The following is a 17,784-nucleotide window of genomic DNA, read 5'->3' on the forward strand; positions in this document are numbered from 1 at the left end:
AAATAAAAAATAAAATAATTTTTAATCGTATAATGTAAGATGAATGATTAAAATGTAAAAATTGTTAGAATTTCTATAATTTAGATCCGAATGGAATCCAAATCCAAAAGAACGAGGAATGTCTGACTCTGACGTCTCTGCCGCTCTTCTCCCTTTCTTCCAAGATCCTCCCATGGTCTTTGACTGAATCTCGTCCGTCCATTTGTCCATCCACTTCTTTGCCCTTTTCATTTACTGCTTCCTTCCCCTTTTGGTTATAAAATAGTAACTAGTAAATTTTACCTGCGATTTTGCTGGTTTTTAAACTGTTTAAGATGATATATTTTATTATATATAGCTTCATGTTCAACCGATTGCCTTCCACTGCTTTTTTTTATTGAACTATTTCCTGCAATAATTAGTAATTACTACACTTCGTTTTACTGAACTATTCCCTGCGATAATTAGTAGCTTCATGGTCATGTACGAGTAATTAGTAATTACCAATCTTCTTTTGCAGCTGAAGTATTGTTATGTTATAAAAGAAATGCTAAGGATGCTCTTTTAAAGTGGAATGCTTCATAGAAAGTCTGATACTTCATAGTTTAATGTTAATTCTCGTGTTACCATTATAGAACCGTTGATAGAATTTCCTTAGATGTGTCAAATATGTATTTTATTGGGCTCAGAGTTACAATAACTATTAAAAAATAATCAAAATCAATTTTAGTTTTTATTCTCTTGGTTGTTAATGGGACACATGAATTAAAAAAATTAGATTAAAAAATATTTGACTCCATTGTTTGCTGTCAAAAAAGATAACTAAAAAATAAGAAATCAAATAACTCAACTGCCACATTGTATTTGACATATCTATTAGAGAACATTTAAATGTCTTTTAATCTTATTTGATAGTGATCAATTCTATCAGACATGAAACCGTTGCTAATGACAATTATTTAATATCTTGAAAGTGGTGAACTCAACCATTTTTATCAGTTTTAAGCCAGTAAAATTTAGTGTCTCAATTATTAATCTAATCACAAACAAATTTACACCCATGTCCACGAGAGATTTCTCAACAGGTTGATACGTCATATATTATTATATAAACAAAAAAATATTTTTTTATCAAAATATCTCTCCGTTTATATACCGACATATGGCACATGTGCTCGTATTTTGAGCACACTGAAATGCACCATGTGGTCAAACTCGCAACACCCTTAAATAAAAAGTTATAACGTTGTGGGGCCAGTTTAACTATAAATACGAAAATTCGTCTTCCAGATATTTATCCCAACAATCAATAGGAAGAGTAAACATTGGAGGAGGATTCTTTACCCTTTTAAACTCTCTATCCTTTCATGTCCTTCTATTTATACGGTCACGGTTAAGTCACGTCAATATCTTATATTGATTTTTAATTTTTTTATAAAGATAATAAGATAAAATGTAATATATAAGAGAGGGAGACGAAGGAGATGAAAATACGAGGATAGAGAATTTTCCTTCCCAAACACCACGATACACTCTTGAAAAAAACAAGGGGCCGTCACGTCAACTGATATAAATATACCAAGTCTGCATCGTCATCAACCTACTCTTGTTGTTTACAACAACAACAAAAAAGGCATCCTTATTATTACACAAAAACAAAAGACAATGAACAATGTTGTCATAATTTTAACGTAAGATTTCTGTTTTTTCAGCTTCTGAATTTGTTTCTCCCCCTCTCCTCCAGCAGGTAATCCGTAATTTCCAGCTCACCCGCCAAGATCGGATCTATCTTCTGCCACCACCACCTTTCGCCTTTAATTTCATCTGACGCCACCTCCCACCTGGTTTTTTTTCTGCTTTCCATCATCCCCAGTAAAAAAAATTCACGCAATCCAAAACCCTCCACCCTCAAAAAATTAAATCTTTATTTTTTTTTTCCTTCTTTTGTTCTAAAAAACAGAGAAAAAGAAGAACAAATAATAAAGATTTAATTTTTTTTTTCTTCTATTTATTGGAGTTTTAATTTTCTCACGATGAACAAGGACAGCAAGGATTGGTAGAACTCGATTTGTCTGCAGCTGGGTCTGCGTTAATGGGCAACGTGACGGCGGGCGTGGCGGCCAAGTTTGCGTTTTTCCCGCCGGACCCGCCGACGTACGAAGTGTACAAGGACGAGGGCGGGAAGCTGGTGTTTTCCGGCGTGACGGCGGACAAAAACATGGAGGTGCATTTGCTGGACACGAAGGGCGGGAACAAGATCGTGGCGACGTTTTGGCGGCACCCGTTCGCGCGGTTCACGCTGCTATACTCGCATGGGAATGCGGCGGACTTGGGGCAGATGCACGAGCTCTTCATTGAGCTCAGGGCTCACCTGCGTGTCAATATTATGAGGTATTCTTGCATTTAAATTCTCCCCCTTTTTTTTATTTTATTTTATTTCATGATAGGAGAGGTATTAAGATACGGGATTCGAACTAAAGACCTCTGGAGGTGAAAAGGATAAACGCTCTTAACCGCTTGAGCTTCAAATCGCTTTGTTTTTGCTTGTTTTGGATTCTGTTCTGGATTTTGATTGATGGATTGGCTTTGTTTTTTAAATTAATAAACATCAAATGGTATTTTTTTGCTCCTTTATTTTTCTCTCTGTGCTTTGTTTCTGTTTTTTGCTTTGAGAAATGTTCATGGAACACCTATTCAGCTTTTTAATTTTATTTTGGTATTGGTTTCTATTTTTTTTCCGTTTTATTGATTGTTTTCTGCCTTATTTGAAATAAATTTTCTGAATTTGGTGTTTGATTTTTCAAATATGGATGCTCCTCTGCTTCCACGTTTGATATGTTTCGTTTGTTTCTTTGACAAGATTATCTGTTCATGCTAGCATTCTTTGAAATTTCAACGTTTGATTGTTCCAGTAAACAACGGCGGCCAATACGCACGCTAATTTTTCTTTATATTTGTTGGTCTAACGTTGTTGGTCTTTATATTCTTTGAAATTTCAACATTTGATTGTTCCGGCAAACAACAGTGTAAGCTAAAACTGTTTGATTGATCGTGTAGCTTTCTTATTTTAATGCTTTTTGGCGGGGTTGGTATGGAATGGATGCGTAGGATGAGAGCGATCCTCGTCATAGAAATTCCTCTGCCGCCATTTGTTAAGCACTTGAGAGTTCACTAATGTACTTTGAATGTAAAATGCAGATGATATGCTGTAATTTTTTTTCTAATTCACTGTGTTTCAGTGATGTGAAGGCCTTCCCGGGTTTACTTAACATAGTTTTCTTTGTTGCAGTTATGACTATTCGGGATATGGAGCATCCACTGGTAAGGTAAGTATTGAGTATCGATGGAGTTAGTTTGCGTTTATAGTCGTTAGTGCAGAATTATGTCGATCTATTGACCATCGTAGCGAAAATCTACGACTGAAATGTGTTAATGTTGGTGATTGTTTAGCCATCTGAGTTCAACACATACTATGACATAGAAGCCGTGTACAATTGTTTAAAGAGCGACTATGAAATTAGACAAGAGGATTTGATAGTGTATGGCCAATCTGTTGGAAGCGGACCAACACTGCACTTGGCTTCTCGCTTGAAAAAACTCAGAGCCGTTGTTCTTCACAGTGCCATCCTTTCAGGCATACGAGTCTTGTATCCTGTCAAGTTGACATTTTGGTTCGACATTTTCAAAGTAAGTTCGACTCGTCTTCTTTGAATTGCTTAATTCTGCTGCAAGGCTCGGTTACTTGAATTTGTATTGACAAGCCCTGTGCAATGTTTTCAGAATATAGACAAAATACGGCATGTCAGCTGTCCGGTTTTAGTTATTCATGTAAGTACCTATTTCCTTCATTCATTTAAAACTATTTTGTTTGAGTATCATTCTTTAGAATTCAAAGAGTTTGTGCTGTGGTTCTAATGTCGTTAATCTTCCCGCCCTTGTGTAGTATATCTTGTCTGATGAAAACCATCAAAAAGTCGTAACTTAAGAATGAAGAACATTAAACTACAGCTCAACGTTAAAAACCTCGTTTGTTATCAGCTAAATTGAGAAGAGAAATTGTCATAACAAGTGAAAAAATGGTAATCATATTATCAGAAGAGAAAGAGGATTTCATATCAACATCAAGAAGCAACTGACGAAAGGAAGAATTACTCTTAGACACCTCTATTGGGTTGAACTTCCGACAAAAATGCTTTAACTTCAGAAATTACGGCAAGATTCTGAATTTTGTAAATATGTAATTGAAGCATTTGTGACACTTCTGGTTTGATTCTGTCCGATTGTTCTCATATTAATGGGTGCGTCTAATTTGATTCATTGATACGCTACTATTTGCAGGGAACGGAGGATGAAATTGTTGACTTGTCCCACGGAAAGCGTTTGTGGGAACTATCCAAGGAAAAATATGATCCATTATGGGTGAAGGGTGGAGGCCACTGCAACCTCGAAACATTTCCGGAGTACATAAAGCACTTGCGCAAGTTCATAAACGCAATGGAGAAACTCGCGCACACAAAACCACAAAAGGCGAAGAAACAACTCACTTCTGATGGAAGCATCACAGAAGTAAAACACAATAAGTGCTTGAGATTTAGAAAGAAGTAGCTGGTTTTTATAGTACATGATTTGAGAAGTAGAAAATGGAGACAGGTAGTTCCACTGCACTGTGAGCCCCCCGTCTCCATGAATAGCTGTGATTGCTTACATGATGGACTGACTACCCAGTGTTTGGCAGACAAGGTTAGCTATGCATTCAGCTCGGTAGTTTTCTTGGTAGGCGAAGGGATCGAATTAGGAGTCATATGTAGAGTGTTTGATCCAGATCAAGTTCAGAGTCGAATGACGATTTTTCGAGATAGAAAATGAACTTGCATCTAAAATTTAAGAGGTTGGTTTGCTTTCCCTTGTATCTGGATTTCATGTATAATATTTATAGAACTGAGCTTTTCAGAAGAGAACTTACATGGGTTGATATGCTTTGATTTACTTTCTTGGCCCAACAAATGTAATTTTTTATACGAACGATACTGGGGGAGGGAGTTCGGAGAACTCATGTGAAAGAAAAAGTCTTAATCAACTGAGCTACAAGTCGTTTTAATCCAAGTACTTGCAGTAGCAGGCTGGACCAGTAAGACTGCCTCCTCGCAGGCAGGTCCAACCTGATCACGTAACGCGGGACTTTTTTGTAACCGGGAATATACATCGTCGCCCTATTTTACAAGTCACATGATGAGTCAAATACGGTGATGACATATATTCCTACAGCATCAAAACGCTGTCACGAAAATTATGATATATGCCGGGTGTTTCATGCCTCGTACAGCATCAAACAAATTCTGGATACACAAGGATAAAAGAACGCTGAAATATTTCAACACATGATTAAATTCCTAATTTTCGTTCTCTTTTTCGTGGTCTCGTCTCTGCAAAGCAAACGGAATTAAACAATCACCCTAGCATTTGATTTAGTCTAGCTCTGTAAGCTGAGCTCTCCTTTCTGCAGCTCTCTTCCTAATAAAAATCCCCCACCTTAAAGCCGCTTTGAGCTTAAGCCACCCGACAACAGCCTTCCCTGAGCTCTTCGCGTGCTCCTTCCTGAACGGCTGGCCTATCTGAGGCTCGTATTGTACACTGTAATTGTAACAAGACTCATCAGAAGCACCAAAACCAGTTCCTCCTGCTCCTACGCCGGCTCCCATACTAAACGTCTTGAGCAGTCTTTGCATGTCATCACTCTCCAACATCTCTGAACTCCTGATCCGGATTTCATCAGCAACAAAATCGTCCAATCCATTCCCGTAGTTTGGCCGTGTCCAATCTCCCGAAAAATCTGAACCGCCAGCAGATGGCATGTAACCCGTGCTGCTAGGCAATGCTGCTGGTTCTGGGTCATTAAATTTGATCAACGTTGTTTGGTTGGAACTCACAAATGGAAATTCAATGAACTGAGAGACGGATGGGTGGTTATTTTCGGGTTGGAACTGTTGGCTGAATTGAGGGGGGTACTGCTGCTGGCTATTCTGAGTAGATGCAGAATGGTGATCCATTATAGCATAGTTGTTGTAGTCAGCCACGGGTGCAGGTGAGGCTCTCGTGACCTTTTTATTTCCAGCGAGAGCATGTAAGACTTTGCCGTCATATTCTATGACTTGTTGCCAATTATCGTACGCTCTCTTAACCAGAGAATCCACTGAAACCTGCGTATAGGGCTCCAATTGAGTGAGCCGAGTTGAAAGAGGCAAAATTATCATAATGTTTCTAAATAATAAAAATCATCTGACCTTTTGAGTGTGGGTGAGTGACTCCAAGGGAAGAAATTGCCCATCAGCGATAAGTCCCCTGAGCTCGTAAATGTGATTGAAAACAACACCCGTGCCATGAGCCTGATCAGTGTAGTAAACATAGAGCTTTCCACCCAAGACACAAGTTTTGGCATGCTCGACTGTGTTTTCCCACATCCTGTTGGACATCCCGCTCCCAAGCATCTATATTCCGAAATACAGAATAAGAATACCCGAAAAAGAAAGAGAAAATGATGTTCAGAAACAAGTGCAAGGGATACTTACACTTCTTAGTTTCTGTGGGTCCTTGACAAGAAGGCGAAGGAAGTCTTCAACGGTTATGATCTCAGCCTTCATCAGTTTTTTGTGCAGAGCTCCATCCTTTGCTATCCTATCCAATCTCCAGACTTCATCGTGCAAAGCTGGTGGGTAGTGTTTCTTGTACACTTAAAATTAGAGAAACAGAAACTTGATTTAGATAAGCTTTTTGCAGGTATCTTGTCGAAAAGGGAAATCGAGGGTGAAGTGACCTTTTTATACCAAAATTTTCCTAAAGCCTAAAGTGTGATGCATATTAAGTGAAGGGTAAAATAGCAAGTTTCAGACAACTCACATTCTCCCCTGTGATCTTTAACAGAAAAGGCATCCGTTTTAGCCTCACAAATACGAATTCCTTCACAATATCCAGGGGAAATCTTAACACCGAGCCTAAATTTCCTGCTCCTCGTCCAGCTAGAATTGTCGGTGAAGGTAAGATCTCCGAGAGTACCCACCCCTTCCTTGAGAACAACCTGTAGATCCCCTGTCAGAAGAGGCCTTTTCCCCTCACGTTCCTTTACTTCCTGGTTTTCAAAGTGTTCTTTTGTCCAATTATCCTCAGATTCCTCATTGAAGTCACCTTCCAGCACCACAACATTCAGTTTTGCAGCAGATTCGGGTCCTGTTTGCATAACACTGCCTGTGCTGAGGTCGACCAAGACAACATGAATCGCTGCTCCTTGCCCTCCTTCAACCTTTGCACCTGTGAATAGGTGAGGTGGCATTCTTGTTTTAAATTGTAGTTGCAGGGTTTTTCCTTCTAGACCCTGTATTCTCGGTGGTGGAGACCTGCAGTATTTCCGAAAATGCAAACAATAAATTCACTGATATGGGCTTCCCACCCCGACCTCAACCAAATACACAGTTCGAAGAAAAATAAAGACAAAAACACAATAACTGATGAAAATACGAAGAAGAAAGCATAGTTTAGGACTCGAAAGGAACAAGGAGAGTCGGAAACATCTAAATACTATGGTTGGAACAAACCTTCCAGCCAGTTCAGCATGGTCTAACTTTGTCAAAGCTCGCTCCACTTCTTCACTAACCTGTTACTCAAAGAAAGTTCAGAATGATCAAAAGGGTGAGATCTTGCTGCAAACAATACATGTTTCGAGCAAAATGCAGCCCGGGAAATACTATGCAGCAGCAGCACAGGTTGGAAAAGTGAAAAAGCGCAGTTAGTTTCAACATTTGACTCAAATTCTAAGATGCAAAGAGTAACAATCCGACTCACAATTCGGCGGAGAAGAGGCTCCAAAGATGAGCAAAGTCTTTGCAAGCTATCTACCTTCAAAGATTCCACAATTACACTGCATATAGCATTCAACTGTATAAACAATAACATTTCGAAAAAAGAATATCGAATACTTGCATACAGATCATTCAACGATAAGATTAAACTTACAGACTCGATCGCACTTAACATACTTAACTACAATTTTGGATGAAATACCAGGAAACTTTCAGCCACAGGAACACAAAAATCACTAGATAATTCAATATGAGGACATGAATTTACAACTTTTAATCAAACTCTTGATGTTGTGAAGTTAAACTTAACACGAAAGTTCGAAGTTTGAAACAACTGCTATTACTGAGCACTAGTTTGAACTTGTTTCTTTAGAGAAATACCGCTAGACCGAAGCTAGTCAGGTGAACAGAGTATCAGCTTCAATAGCACAAAACTACATTCATCGACTTATTACATATGACTGCATTAGTCAACAGTTTACGATCTTCATATTACTTTCATAGTATTTTAATTCAAAGACATTGGGAGTCGGAGATTTGAGCCAAGTCACATCGAACTCGTCATGAAACTCGGACCTCTCACTTACAAATTCGCTAAGTTCAATAGGATTAATCGATTAACCCAAAAACCAACACTAATCCAGAAGATTAAACCCTTAAACAACCAAATTAGCACCTATTAACAAAATAAAAAATAATAAAGCATAAAATCAAGTAAAAAAAAAAAAAAAAGGAAAGAAAGAATAAAAACCTTGCCAAAGTGGGCAATCTCTGCTTCTTCGGCTCGGGGGGATGACCATCTGCATCGGCATCCAATTCATACGCTCTCTTCTCCACCCTCGTACTCCCCGAACCTTCCATTTTCAGAAACTTATCCAAAAATTCCCGTTGCCAAAAGCACTTCCCAAACTTAAGAAACTTAACAGAACAGAAGAACGCAACAAATTTAACTCCAAAACAACAAACGGAACCGCAAAGTTTCCAGCTTTTGAGATCCCAAAGGACAAAAAAGTTGCTTCTGCGTTCTTTTGTGATCTGGGTGTTGCTTGGATAGATCTTTTTGTTGAGTTTTTGGTGGATCTATATCGATTTTTTTATATTATATTTGATCCGAAACACAATATATTATTGGGTTCTTGCGTGTTATAATATTTTTGTGTATATAATTCAACGTCAGAGGCTCACAGCTGGGATTGATGGTGCCTTCTCTCTCCTCTGCTTGCTCTCTCTCTCTCTCTCCTCTGGCTGTGAGTGCATGGACGTTGAAAGTCCGAACCCCGTCTTTCGGTGCAACTTTTGAATTTGGTAATATTATATTTGTGCGTGGATGTGTGTAAGGAAGTCAATTGCTTATCTCATCCGCCGACAGAAATGACCATTTTTACAAGTTGTAGTTGTGTTCGTTTCCTTCTTTTATTACCCAAGAAAATATAACTCTTCAAAAACTAAATTTTTAGATTAAATTATAAACTAAATGATATGTTTTAAGATAAACATATGAGATGAATGCAAATAGCTTTCTTAAAAGTGAGACTTATGGATTCTGTCACTTTATGTTTTTAACACAATATTTATAAGGTTGATACGAAAATTGATGTTAAACTATAAAGCGACAAAGAGTCTATGAAGAATCTCATTTTTTTAAAGTTCCCTTAGCATTTCTCGTATTATATTTAATGTTTTGACCTCATTTGGATGGTGTGAGATCTAATATAATCGGGTTAAAAAAAATTAAGTAGAATAAGGTTCTCCTAATAGAACTCTCATACTAGATAAGACATGTGTAAGATTAATATCAAGAATTTTATGCTTTAGTGAGAATTAAAGATGACGTTGTCGACAATCCATGATTTGTGTGTCCTTAGTAATCATAACACGTGATGCTAACATGTGGAAGCAATAAATTAATAGAAAATACAGTTGATATATATATATAATATATATATATATATATATATGAATTAAGATCTGAGGATACATCATTTTTTTTTACACTCATTTGAAATATTTACTTTGTAATGTATTTTAACGATCGAATCGTTTGTATTTAGAATATCATTAACGGATTATCTTTGTACTGGATGTATTCAAAATCATTAAAGGCTGATTTGGATGTGCTTTTAAAATGACTGAAAGCGCTTTTAAAGAAAATGTTCATGGGTTCCAGAAGCACTTTTAGTGCTTTTTACAAGAAGCACCAGTTATGTGCTTCTTCCATGAAGCACTTTAAGTGCTTTTCCAGGATTTGTTAACATTTTTACTAAGGATTGTTCTCAAAAAGATTTTCACCAAAAGCCCTTTCAGTCATTTTAAAAACACATCCAAACGAGCTCCAAGACATTCATTTATAGTATAGTGAAGAAAATTGACAAATACGGTTCTACAAAGAAACATACATTTATCCAACGATCATATGATTTTAATTTGAATGATTTTTGTTGGACATAATGTAAGACAAAAGATAGATGGTTGTATCATTGAAATACATTACAGAGTGAACTCCACAGAAACGTGTATCAAAAGCATGTGTCCTCGAATTCTATCGCGTCCATTATATGCAAGTATTACATGTTGATATGAATATTTTCAATCACACTTCTACCGTGGCATAAATTAATTTACTAGCAGTAAAATGGGCCAAGGGATCCATAACATTTTGTTCATAGGTTAAAAATCTGGTAACTATATGCCATTTGTGGGCAGTACAAGTACAACTACAATTGCAAGAGAGCGAGAGAGCAATTATGCTGTAACAGGGGAAGAAACAGACCATGCAATTTGCTTGGTTTTGTATGTATAAATATTGCGAAGAGAGACGAATCAGTAGTTAAACCGAACGAGAACTTGAAATCGAAGTTTACAAACTATCCCAACCCATTTGACGGGCTCGTCTTTCCCACAAGAAAGTCACCCTTCTCTCCTTGATGAGCAATGCCTCAGCGCGCTCCCTTGCCTCCTCGCATGTTTCAGTTGCAGCGTTGCACTTTTCTGCTTCCTTCTGGTACTGAGAAGCCACCCTCTTTGCTTCAGCAAATGTGATGTTCATGTGACGGGTGTGCTCTGCGGCAACAGCCTCTTGCAGCTTCAATTCCTCTGTCAAAAGGTCCACGAACTGCTTCTCCATCTCCTGCTTCAGATCTGGGTCATTACTTCCGCAATCTGTTCGTCAACAAAATACTCATTACATCCATGTACCCGTATATATAGATCACAAGACATACCAGGAATGCAGAAAAAGAAATAACGCAAGACGTTGAATGGTAGGAGGCATTCTAACCTGTGACTGTGAGATTGGCCAATCCTGCAAAGGAACAAAAACCAAAAACATGACATTTGTCATTATACATATGAAAATAAACTCCCAGATTACATTAGTTTGAAAGAAGATAAGGAAATCAAAAGCGAAGTCTCAATATGCACAAATCAAGACTCCATTAAAATACCACGACAAATGCTCAATCTAAATTAAAAGCCCTAAATTGTTGTAGCTCTAGTTCTTCTACGGGTAGTAAAACAATCCATCAAATATGCGAACAACCATTTATGACAAGATAGTTAAAACAACCACCTGCACCCCCTCTTCCCTCAGTTCGACCCAGTTCGAGTAACTGCACACTAAGAATATTCAACAGTCGTATGATCAAACAAGATTTCCAGGAACCCATGGATTAAAATCACAAACATGGTTAACTAAACCTGAGTGCAGAACTAGTGCAATGTTATGTTTCCAAAAAAGGAGCACATCGCGGATCCATAAACTCAGATCAGAAAGACTTCATACAGCCCTCGGTAATTTTAAACAGTTCATATATGATATGCAGGTAGATGCTGTATCTACATTTCAAGAACCATAGTTTGCACAATGTGTATATAGCAAGTCAAAGCTACAATGGCCAAGATCTCAACTTTACTTGAAATTCAATCGAATTATGATTCAAAACCATGAACTGGGTTCAATGCCACAAATCTATCATCAGGGAAATTCCAATTTCACTCTGTTCAGCTTAAAATCAGACACAATTAAGTGGAAAATTAAATCTAAACCTGAATTGTAATAGCAATTTCTCTCTGTTCAGCTTAATCAGAACAAGAGGAAAAGCAAATCTAAATCTGAATTGGGTTCCATTTGTCACACATAATCCAATACATTAGCAGCTCCAAATCCAAAATTAGCAAAAATAAAGATCAAAACCCCAAATTGATGACATGGGTAAGCATTAATTTCATTCCAATCAATAAAAATCCATACTTTCAGAAGAACCCAGAACAAAAACATAAGAAATCGGATCCAAAACAACAAAAAACCCATATTTTAGAGAGAGAGAGAGGATTACCAGGAGCAATCTTGAGGAGAGACAAAGGAGGAGGGCAATCGCAGTTGCAAGAAGGGCAAGAGATTTTAGAATCCCCCAACTTTATGGTCTTCTTGAACCGCCAATACAAGGCCGGCCCGCAAACCCCCAATGCAGAAACCACAGCAAACACCACCAAACAGCACCGCAAACAGGTAGCAGATCGCCTTGACATCTCTCTCCTCTCTCTCTCTCTCTCTCTCTCTCTCTAGGTGTGGGTGTGTTAGTGTATTTTGGGGAAAGTGCGATCTAACTGGGAAATGAGAGATTTTTCAGTGATTGAATGAAATATCACGTGTTATTATACAAATGATAAGATATGTGTGCTAAAATGTTAATAATTTAAAAAATAAAATTTTTTACCACTCCTACTAACACACACGTAATATGACACTTATGTTCCTGTCGTAATTAAAAATTTCTCCTGCGAAAGAGAGAGAGAGAAACTGAGTTATGAATCTTAAATAGGGGAGAGAGAGAGAGAGAGGGAGGGAAACTGAGTTAAACTGTCTTTGAAGAAGTCTCAGTGGCACTACTCCACATCCACATTAATGTGCTGTAATCATGCAAAATACTAATGCTACCCAGCCAGAATTTTGTTGTGGTTTGGTTTAGCTGGTAAAGCGGTTTTTCTAGCATGCACCGAAGTATAAATTAAAATCTTTATTAAAGTATAAATATGATCGCAAATTCAACCGGTTTATTTTTTATTTTTTTATTAAAAAAATGATAACTGGTAATAGGTTACGGTTATCCATCATTTTCAGAGGTTGGGAAAACTCACAGAACATTTTAGCCTTCCTCTAATCACAAATTTGACTTCCACACCAGTAGTGGATTTCAAACCCGAAACTTTCAATTTTTAGTTCTAAAGAAACCTCGTAATCCCCTCTTTACCATTGAGTCACCAGCTGCTTGTTAATTCAGCCGGTTCATTTACCTGACTCATGCGCTGGTTCATTTTAAAATGGGAGTGCGAGTTTATATCTGTGTTCGGGCGGGCCTGTTGTAACATTTTACCTCTTACCTTGTGGCGGGCTGTTGGTTTCTGGGGGTTTCTTAATTTCAGTCCAATAAAGATGGGCTTGAATAGGCCCGTATGAAAAGCAGTCAACTCTAGCCAAAAATGGGCTACAAGGCCCGATATCCATGTTTATGGTTTTGTTTTTTTAACAAAGCATAATTTTTTAGGAGGATAATTCAAACATTTTTCTTATACGAGTGATATTAGTTGTGGAGAATCAGACTCACCTATGTAACTGTGTTCATAGATTGGATAATGCTCTTTAGTATTAACCAGCTGAATTACAAGTTCTATGCAATACGTTTGAACTTGAATGCAAGTAAGTGAACATAATTATTCTGATCGACTGACGTAACTCAATTATGAGCCTAGTTCACACTATGAATTTAATGATAGAAATCAAAATTGAACAACCTATGCGATTTAAGTCCTCTAGAAACAAATACTATAACTAATTAGCTATGAATAAAGAAACTGAATAAAATATATTTGTGCTTTTAATCAATAATCAATTAAAACATTGATTTCCTCTCTAGTTTAGCTTTCTTTCCCTTTAAAAATGGGACTAGTTGGTGGTTTCGCCGCGGCAGTCAATTCTTCTAAGGGTCAAGAAAATGCACATAGGTATTTCTGTCTTCCCGTAGCCACTATCGTGTGATTCACACTAACTAAGAATTGAACCTAGGATGTGCCGTATGAAATACGAACCTTAAATTGTCCCCCAACTATTGGGGCACCATGTGATGGTTCTCTAATTTAGCTTGTTAATTTCTATATTTATGTTGTCTTAACTTACAAGAAATATCATGTTTATACTTGTAGGATTAATCTTATCAGTTATCATCCATGTGTGGATGTGGGTCCATGAATAATTTTGACACATTTAGACCTTGGTAGACCCTTGATTTTGATATATGATCATAGAATTCTTGGTTTCATAAGGCAATGGGAGTGACATGCCTAATGCTTCCGACCAAGTTTGCTTCTCTTTCAAGTTTCAAGCTATCATCACAACTTGCTTTTTCTTCCTCCTTAAGGTTCCATCCTCTTCAAATAAAAAAAATTAAAAAAAATTGAGATGGAAAGTTTTGAATCATATTTTCCAAATCTGATGAAGTTAAATGTCACTTATATTGAACGGTTATCCTATTAATTGTATCGATACTTTTGTACAAAGTTGATCCTTCAGATAATTAATTCGAAAACAATATCGATGTAATTAGTAATGAATTGGTGAAACACTTTTGAAGTTTTAACATAATGTGATATATATATATATATATATATATATATATATATATATATAACATGAGAGTGTGATACAAGAAAAATGAGTGTACCAAATTTTAAAAATTAAGGACAAAACAACATAGAGATATTTACCTACAACAAATGTTACTATACCAATGTTTTAGACCAATAACAAACATTTATGTGTTTCAACTTTCTCACATAGCAGCACGATCAACATAAACTACCTTTAGAGTAATTTCTCGAATTCTCAGTATTAATGCTACACTTACCACATTTTTTTATACCACATTTGTATTTCTCTAATAGAGGTAGGACCCACCAACACATGTGGGTCTAATAGAAGTAAGACTTGTAGATACATATGAGTCTCATCTCTAATAAGGAGTGTAGGATTCTCTTTCCTCTAAATTCTCCTGCCTTCGAGGAGGGAAGGGAGGACAGAGAATTTGAAGAGAAGAAAATCATACTCTTTGTTTTAGAAATGTGGTATAAATATGGTATAAAAAATATAGTACGAGTAGCAGTTTTGCTAAAACAAATGCAACTGTAAAAACATGGATTTTGAGAGAGAGGATATTCGTTGGATCCTCTTTGTGAGGATCCTAGGAACCCTCAAATCACATCCGTTCATCGTATATTATGCGGTCAGAAATTATTGTAAATATTTTTATTTAAAATTGACTATATTAAGCAACATGTCAATCACATTATGCACAACAACATATCCAAAGAGAAAAATACAACTTAACGAAAAATTTAGATTAAAGCAACTTAATTATAAAAAATAACAAATCATTTTAGTAGATAAATAAAAAGCATTAATTTTTCACAAATTCAACAATTTATTAAAAAAAACAGAAAATTTTGATGAGCAGATTTAGCATCATATTGGTTTTATTCCGATTCTCTGAATTACTAAACGCGTTTGAATTGTATCGACTTGGACATTTAGAAACAACTCAACATGATTCTGATTCTGTGTCATCTCAGTCATTATTACTTACTATTCCTCCTGATTTATGCCATTTATTACGAATTATAAACGCGTTATTATGCTAGAGAAAGGGATTCGGCCCTTTCCGGAAGTCAACCATTCACAAACCCCCACGTCCCCGTCCTTTCACTTTACCTTTTGCCCGAAGCAAAAAACCCATTAAAACTCCGCCACCTGCACACACCTTATCCTCACAAAACCCCCCACCCAAAATTCACGAACTCCCGCACAAACCAAAACACAAACACTGCATCTGCAACAATGGCGACGAAGAAGGAGATGGAAGTCGTGAAGGGCCTGGATGTGCAGCGCTACATGGGGCGGTGGTACGAGATTGCCTCCTTTCCGTCGCTGTTTCAGCCCAAGAGCGGCGAGAACACGCGGGCGACGTACACTCTGAAAGAAGACGGCGCCACCGTGAATGTTTTGAACGAGACTTGGACCGACGGGAAGAGGGGGTTCATCGAGGGCACCGCCTACAAGGCTGACCCGGCGAGCGACGAGGCGAAGCTGAAGGTGAAGTTTTATGTGCCTCCATTTCTGCCGATCATTCCTGTCGTTGGGGATTACTGGGTTTTGTTCATCGATGAGGATTATCAGTATGCGCTGATTGGCCAACCTAGCAGGAATTATCTTTGGGTATGTATGCATTTCGTATTTACGTTTAAATTTAGCACCAAAATTTAATATATTATGTTAATTTATTTTGTGACCGAAAGATCACGGTTCGTGAAAAAATATCCCTATACAAAGCAAGATAAGATTGCGTATGATAGATATTATGTCGTTCTCGCAAAGCGAGAAACCTTTTGCCTTAGAGTAACCCTTTATATTAATTTATTCTAATTTTTGTTGATTTTTGATAAATTTAGAGTTGTCGCTTGAAAAATAAGCGCAAATAGAACCTGTTACAAACTTTTAATAGAAAATGAGAAGAGCCCCTTTGTCATTTGGTTAGTGTCGACGATCTGTATTTATATCGTTTTTAAAATTTGATTAAAAGTTCGAACAAAAGATTAAAAGTTCGTAATTTGTACGAAAAGTTGATTAAAAGTTTGTAACTTTTTCTATACACGCATAGTACTTTTGGTTGTGTTACTTGCTGCGGTTTGGAAAAATACGCACATTTAGAACCGGTTACAAAGTTGTAATTAAATTGAGAGTCCCTTATGTTGTCCTCGTTGTTTCTCCAGTTCTATTTATGATTTAAAAGTTTGTAATTGGTTCTATTTGCACGTAGTACACTTCTTTTTTTTAATCTTTGTTGTGCTTTGTCCAAGTCCGTATGTAAAAATCTGATTGTTGTTTTTGGCGGGTGGTAAATTGGATGCAGATATTGAACCGGCAGCCATATCTGGATGAAGAAATATACAACCAGCTGGTTCAGAGGGCGGCGGACGAGGGTTACGACGTGAGCAAACTCCACAAGACGCCGCAGAGCGAGACTCTGCCGGAGGCGGAAGAAGGCCCCAAAGACACCAAGGGCATCTGGTGGTTCAAATCCATCTTCGGAAGATAGTGAAAATCTGATAGCACCAGTCCTACTCCGGTAGAAGTAACATGTATGGGGGTTTTGTGATGTCTGTATTTGAAATAAGAAAGACAGATTTACTCTAGCAGCGACGTCGTATTGTCGTTTTGTTAATTATGTTCTTGTACTGTTATTATGCACTAAAGTTTCCTTCAGGTTGGTTTTATTATGCATCGTGTGTGTGTGAATTTTGATCGCATTTTCTGGAAGATATTTTGAGATGATTTGTTAGTAAAAAATGTCTTCAAGGACCACTGTTGAATTGATCGGATGTGGACCGTGTCAACGTCGCCTGGGCTCTACGGAGGTAGAGAAACTTGCGTGTAACGGTTGCATCCTTCTCTGTCTTTGTCGATAAACTTGCGTGTAACGGCCGCAACCTTCTCGCTCTCTCATCACATAGAGATTCTTGCGTGTCACCAGTTGTATATTCATGTGAGCATGCACTCTCACTTGTCACGCCATTGTATCATTTAGCGTCATTCACGTGCTTCTTTATTGCGTGATGGCACCAGCAGGTGTCTTACAACATAGCAATCACATGGATGGATGTTCAATTAAAGTTCAACAGGCAAAGCGTGGTGATTTCACGCACAGCCCTGTCTAATTCTGGCCCTTAGATTAAACCAAAGGAAATCGAGGTACAAAATAAAAGGAAGAGTAGAAGAACAACGATGTACGGAAATCATTTCCCACTCCTAAAATGGACGGAATTCATGCAATTTGAGTAAAAAAAAAAAAAAAAAAAAAATCTAACTTATAGAATCAGACGGTAGCATAACAATCATGGACCTTTCATG

At 37.4% G+C, this 17,784-nt stretch overlaps 4 protein-coding genes across 4 annotated transcripts; 2 read left to right on the plus strand and 2 right to left on the minus strand.

Moving 5' to 3' along the window:
* The first annotated feature begins 1,574 nt into the window (after positions 1 to 1,574).
* Positions 1,575 to 4,965, plus strand: LOC103955954 (alpha/beta hydrolase domain-containing protein 17B). Its single transcript, XM_009367869.3, has 5 exons — positions 1,575 to 2,370; positions 3,269 to 3,305; positions 3,430 to 3,666; positions 3,760 to 3,807; positions 4,318 to 4,965. The coding sequence occupies exons 1-5, from the start codon at positions 2,072 to 2,074 to the stop codon at positions 4,582 to 4,584; spliced, it is 888 nt and encodes a 295-aa protein (XP_009366144.1). The 5' UTR covers positions 1,575 to 2,071; the 3' UTR covers positions 4,585 to 4,965.
* Positions 4,966 to 5,255: 290 nt separating this feature from the next.
* LOC103955955 (calmodulin-binding protein 60 E-like) lies at positions 5,256 to 9,066 on the minus strand. The gene is made up of 7 exons (XM_009367870.3): positions 8,581 to 9,066; positions 7,813 to 7,888; positions 7,566 to 7,624; positions 6,874 to 7,367; positions 6,546 to 6,706; positions 6,261 to 6,464; positions 5,256 to 6,176 (listed from the first exon to the last, which is right to left on the minus strand). Exons 1-7 carry the CDS (start codon positions 8,688 to 8,690, stop codon positions 5,445 to 5,447), a joined length of 1,836 nt encoding a protein of 611 aa, XP_009366145.2. The 5' UTR covers positions 8,691 to 9,066; the 3' UTR covers positions 5,256 to 5,444.
* Positions 9,067 to 10,462: 1,396 nt separating this feature from the next.
* LOC103955956 lies at positions 10,463 to 12,608 on the minus strand. The gene is made up of 3 exons (XM_048566997.1): positions 12,164 to 12,608; positions 11,107 to 11,130; positions 10,463 to 10,988 (listed from the first exon to the last, which is right to left on the minus strand). The coding sequence occupies exons 1-3, from the start codon at positions 12,354 to 12,356 to the stop codon at positions 10,687 to 10,689; spliced, it is 519 nt and encodes a 172-aa protein (XP_048422954.1). The 5' UTR covers positions 12,357 to 12,608; the 3' UTR covers positions 10,463 to 10,686.
* A 3,027-nt stretch (positions 12,609 to 15,635) lies between these two features.
* Positions 15,636 to 17,153, plus strand: LOC103955957 (temperature-induced lipocalin-1-like). Its single transcript, XM_009367872.2, has 2 exons — positions 15,636 to 16,092; positions 16,787 to 17,153. The coding sequence occupies exons 1-2, from the start codon at positions 15,715 to 15,717 to the stop codon at positions 16,970 to 16,972; spliced, it is 564 nt and encodes a 187-aa protein (XP_009366147.2). The 5' UTR covers positions 15,636 to 15,714; the 3' UTR covers positions 16,973 to 17,153.
* Positions 17,154 to 17,784: the final 631 nt, after the last annotated feature.

The sequence above is a fragment of a genome, unplaced genomic scaffold (genome assembly GCF_019419815.1).
Source record: "Pyrus x bretschneideri cultivar Hongxiangsu unplaced genomic scaffold, Pyrus_bretschneideri_v1 Contig44, whole genome shotgun sequence".
Taxonomy (NCBI): Eukaryota; Viridiplantae; Streptophyta; class Magnoliopsida; order Rosales; family Rosaceae; genus Pyrus; species Pyrus x bretschneideri.

Excerpts from the sequence above, each read along its gene's own strand:
- LOC103955956 (XM_048566997.1), bottom strand. The coding sequence starts at position 12,356 with ATGTCAAGGCGATCTGCTACCTGTTTGCGGTGCTGTTTGGTGGTGTTT. Across the intron at positions 11,131-12,163 it reads TCTCCTCAAGATTGCTCCTG|GATTGGCCAATCTCACAGTC; the intron begins GTAATCCTCTCT and ends GTTCCTTTGCAG. Across the intron at positions 10,989-11,106 it reads GGCCAATCTCACAGTCACAG|ATTGCGGAAGTAATGACCCA; the intron begins GTTAGAATGCCT and ends GTTGACGAACAG.
- LOC103955955 (XM_009367870.3), bottom strand. The coding sequence starts at position 8,690 with ATGGAAGGTTCGGGGAGTACGAGGGTGGAGAAGAGAGCGTATGAATTG. Across the intron at positions 7,625-7,812 it reads AGCCTCTTCTCCGCCGAATT|GTTAGTGAAGAAGTGGAGCG; the intron begins GTGAGTCGGATT and ends TTTGAGTAACAG. Across the intron at positions 6,177-6,260 it reads CACTCACCCACACTCAAAAG|GTTTCAGTGGATTCTCTGGT; the intron begins GTCAGATGATTT and ends CCCTATACGCAG.
- LOC103955957 (XM_009367872.2), top strand. The coding sequence starts at position 15,715 with ATGGCGACGAAGAAGGAGATGGAAGTCGTGAAGGGCCTGGATGTGCAG. Across the intron at positions 16,093-16,786 it reads CTAGCAGGAATTATCTTTGG|ATATTGAACCGGCAGCCATA; the intron begins GTATGTATGCAT and ends AATTGGATGCAG.
- LOC103955954 (XM_009367869.3), top strand. The coding sequence starts at position 2,072 with ATGGGCAACGTGACGGCGGGCGTGGCGGCCAAGTTTGCGTTTTTCCCG. Across the intron at positions 2,371-3,268 it reads CTGCGTGTCAATATTATGAG|TTATGACTATTCGGGATATG; the intron begins GTATTCTTGCAT and ends TCTTTGTTGCAG. Across the intron at positions 3,808-4,317 it reads GTCCGGTTTTAGTTATTCAT|GGAACGGAGGATGAAATTGT; the intron begins GTAAGTACCTAT and ends TACTATTTGCAG.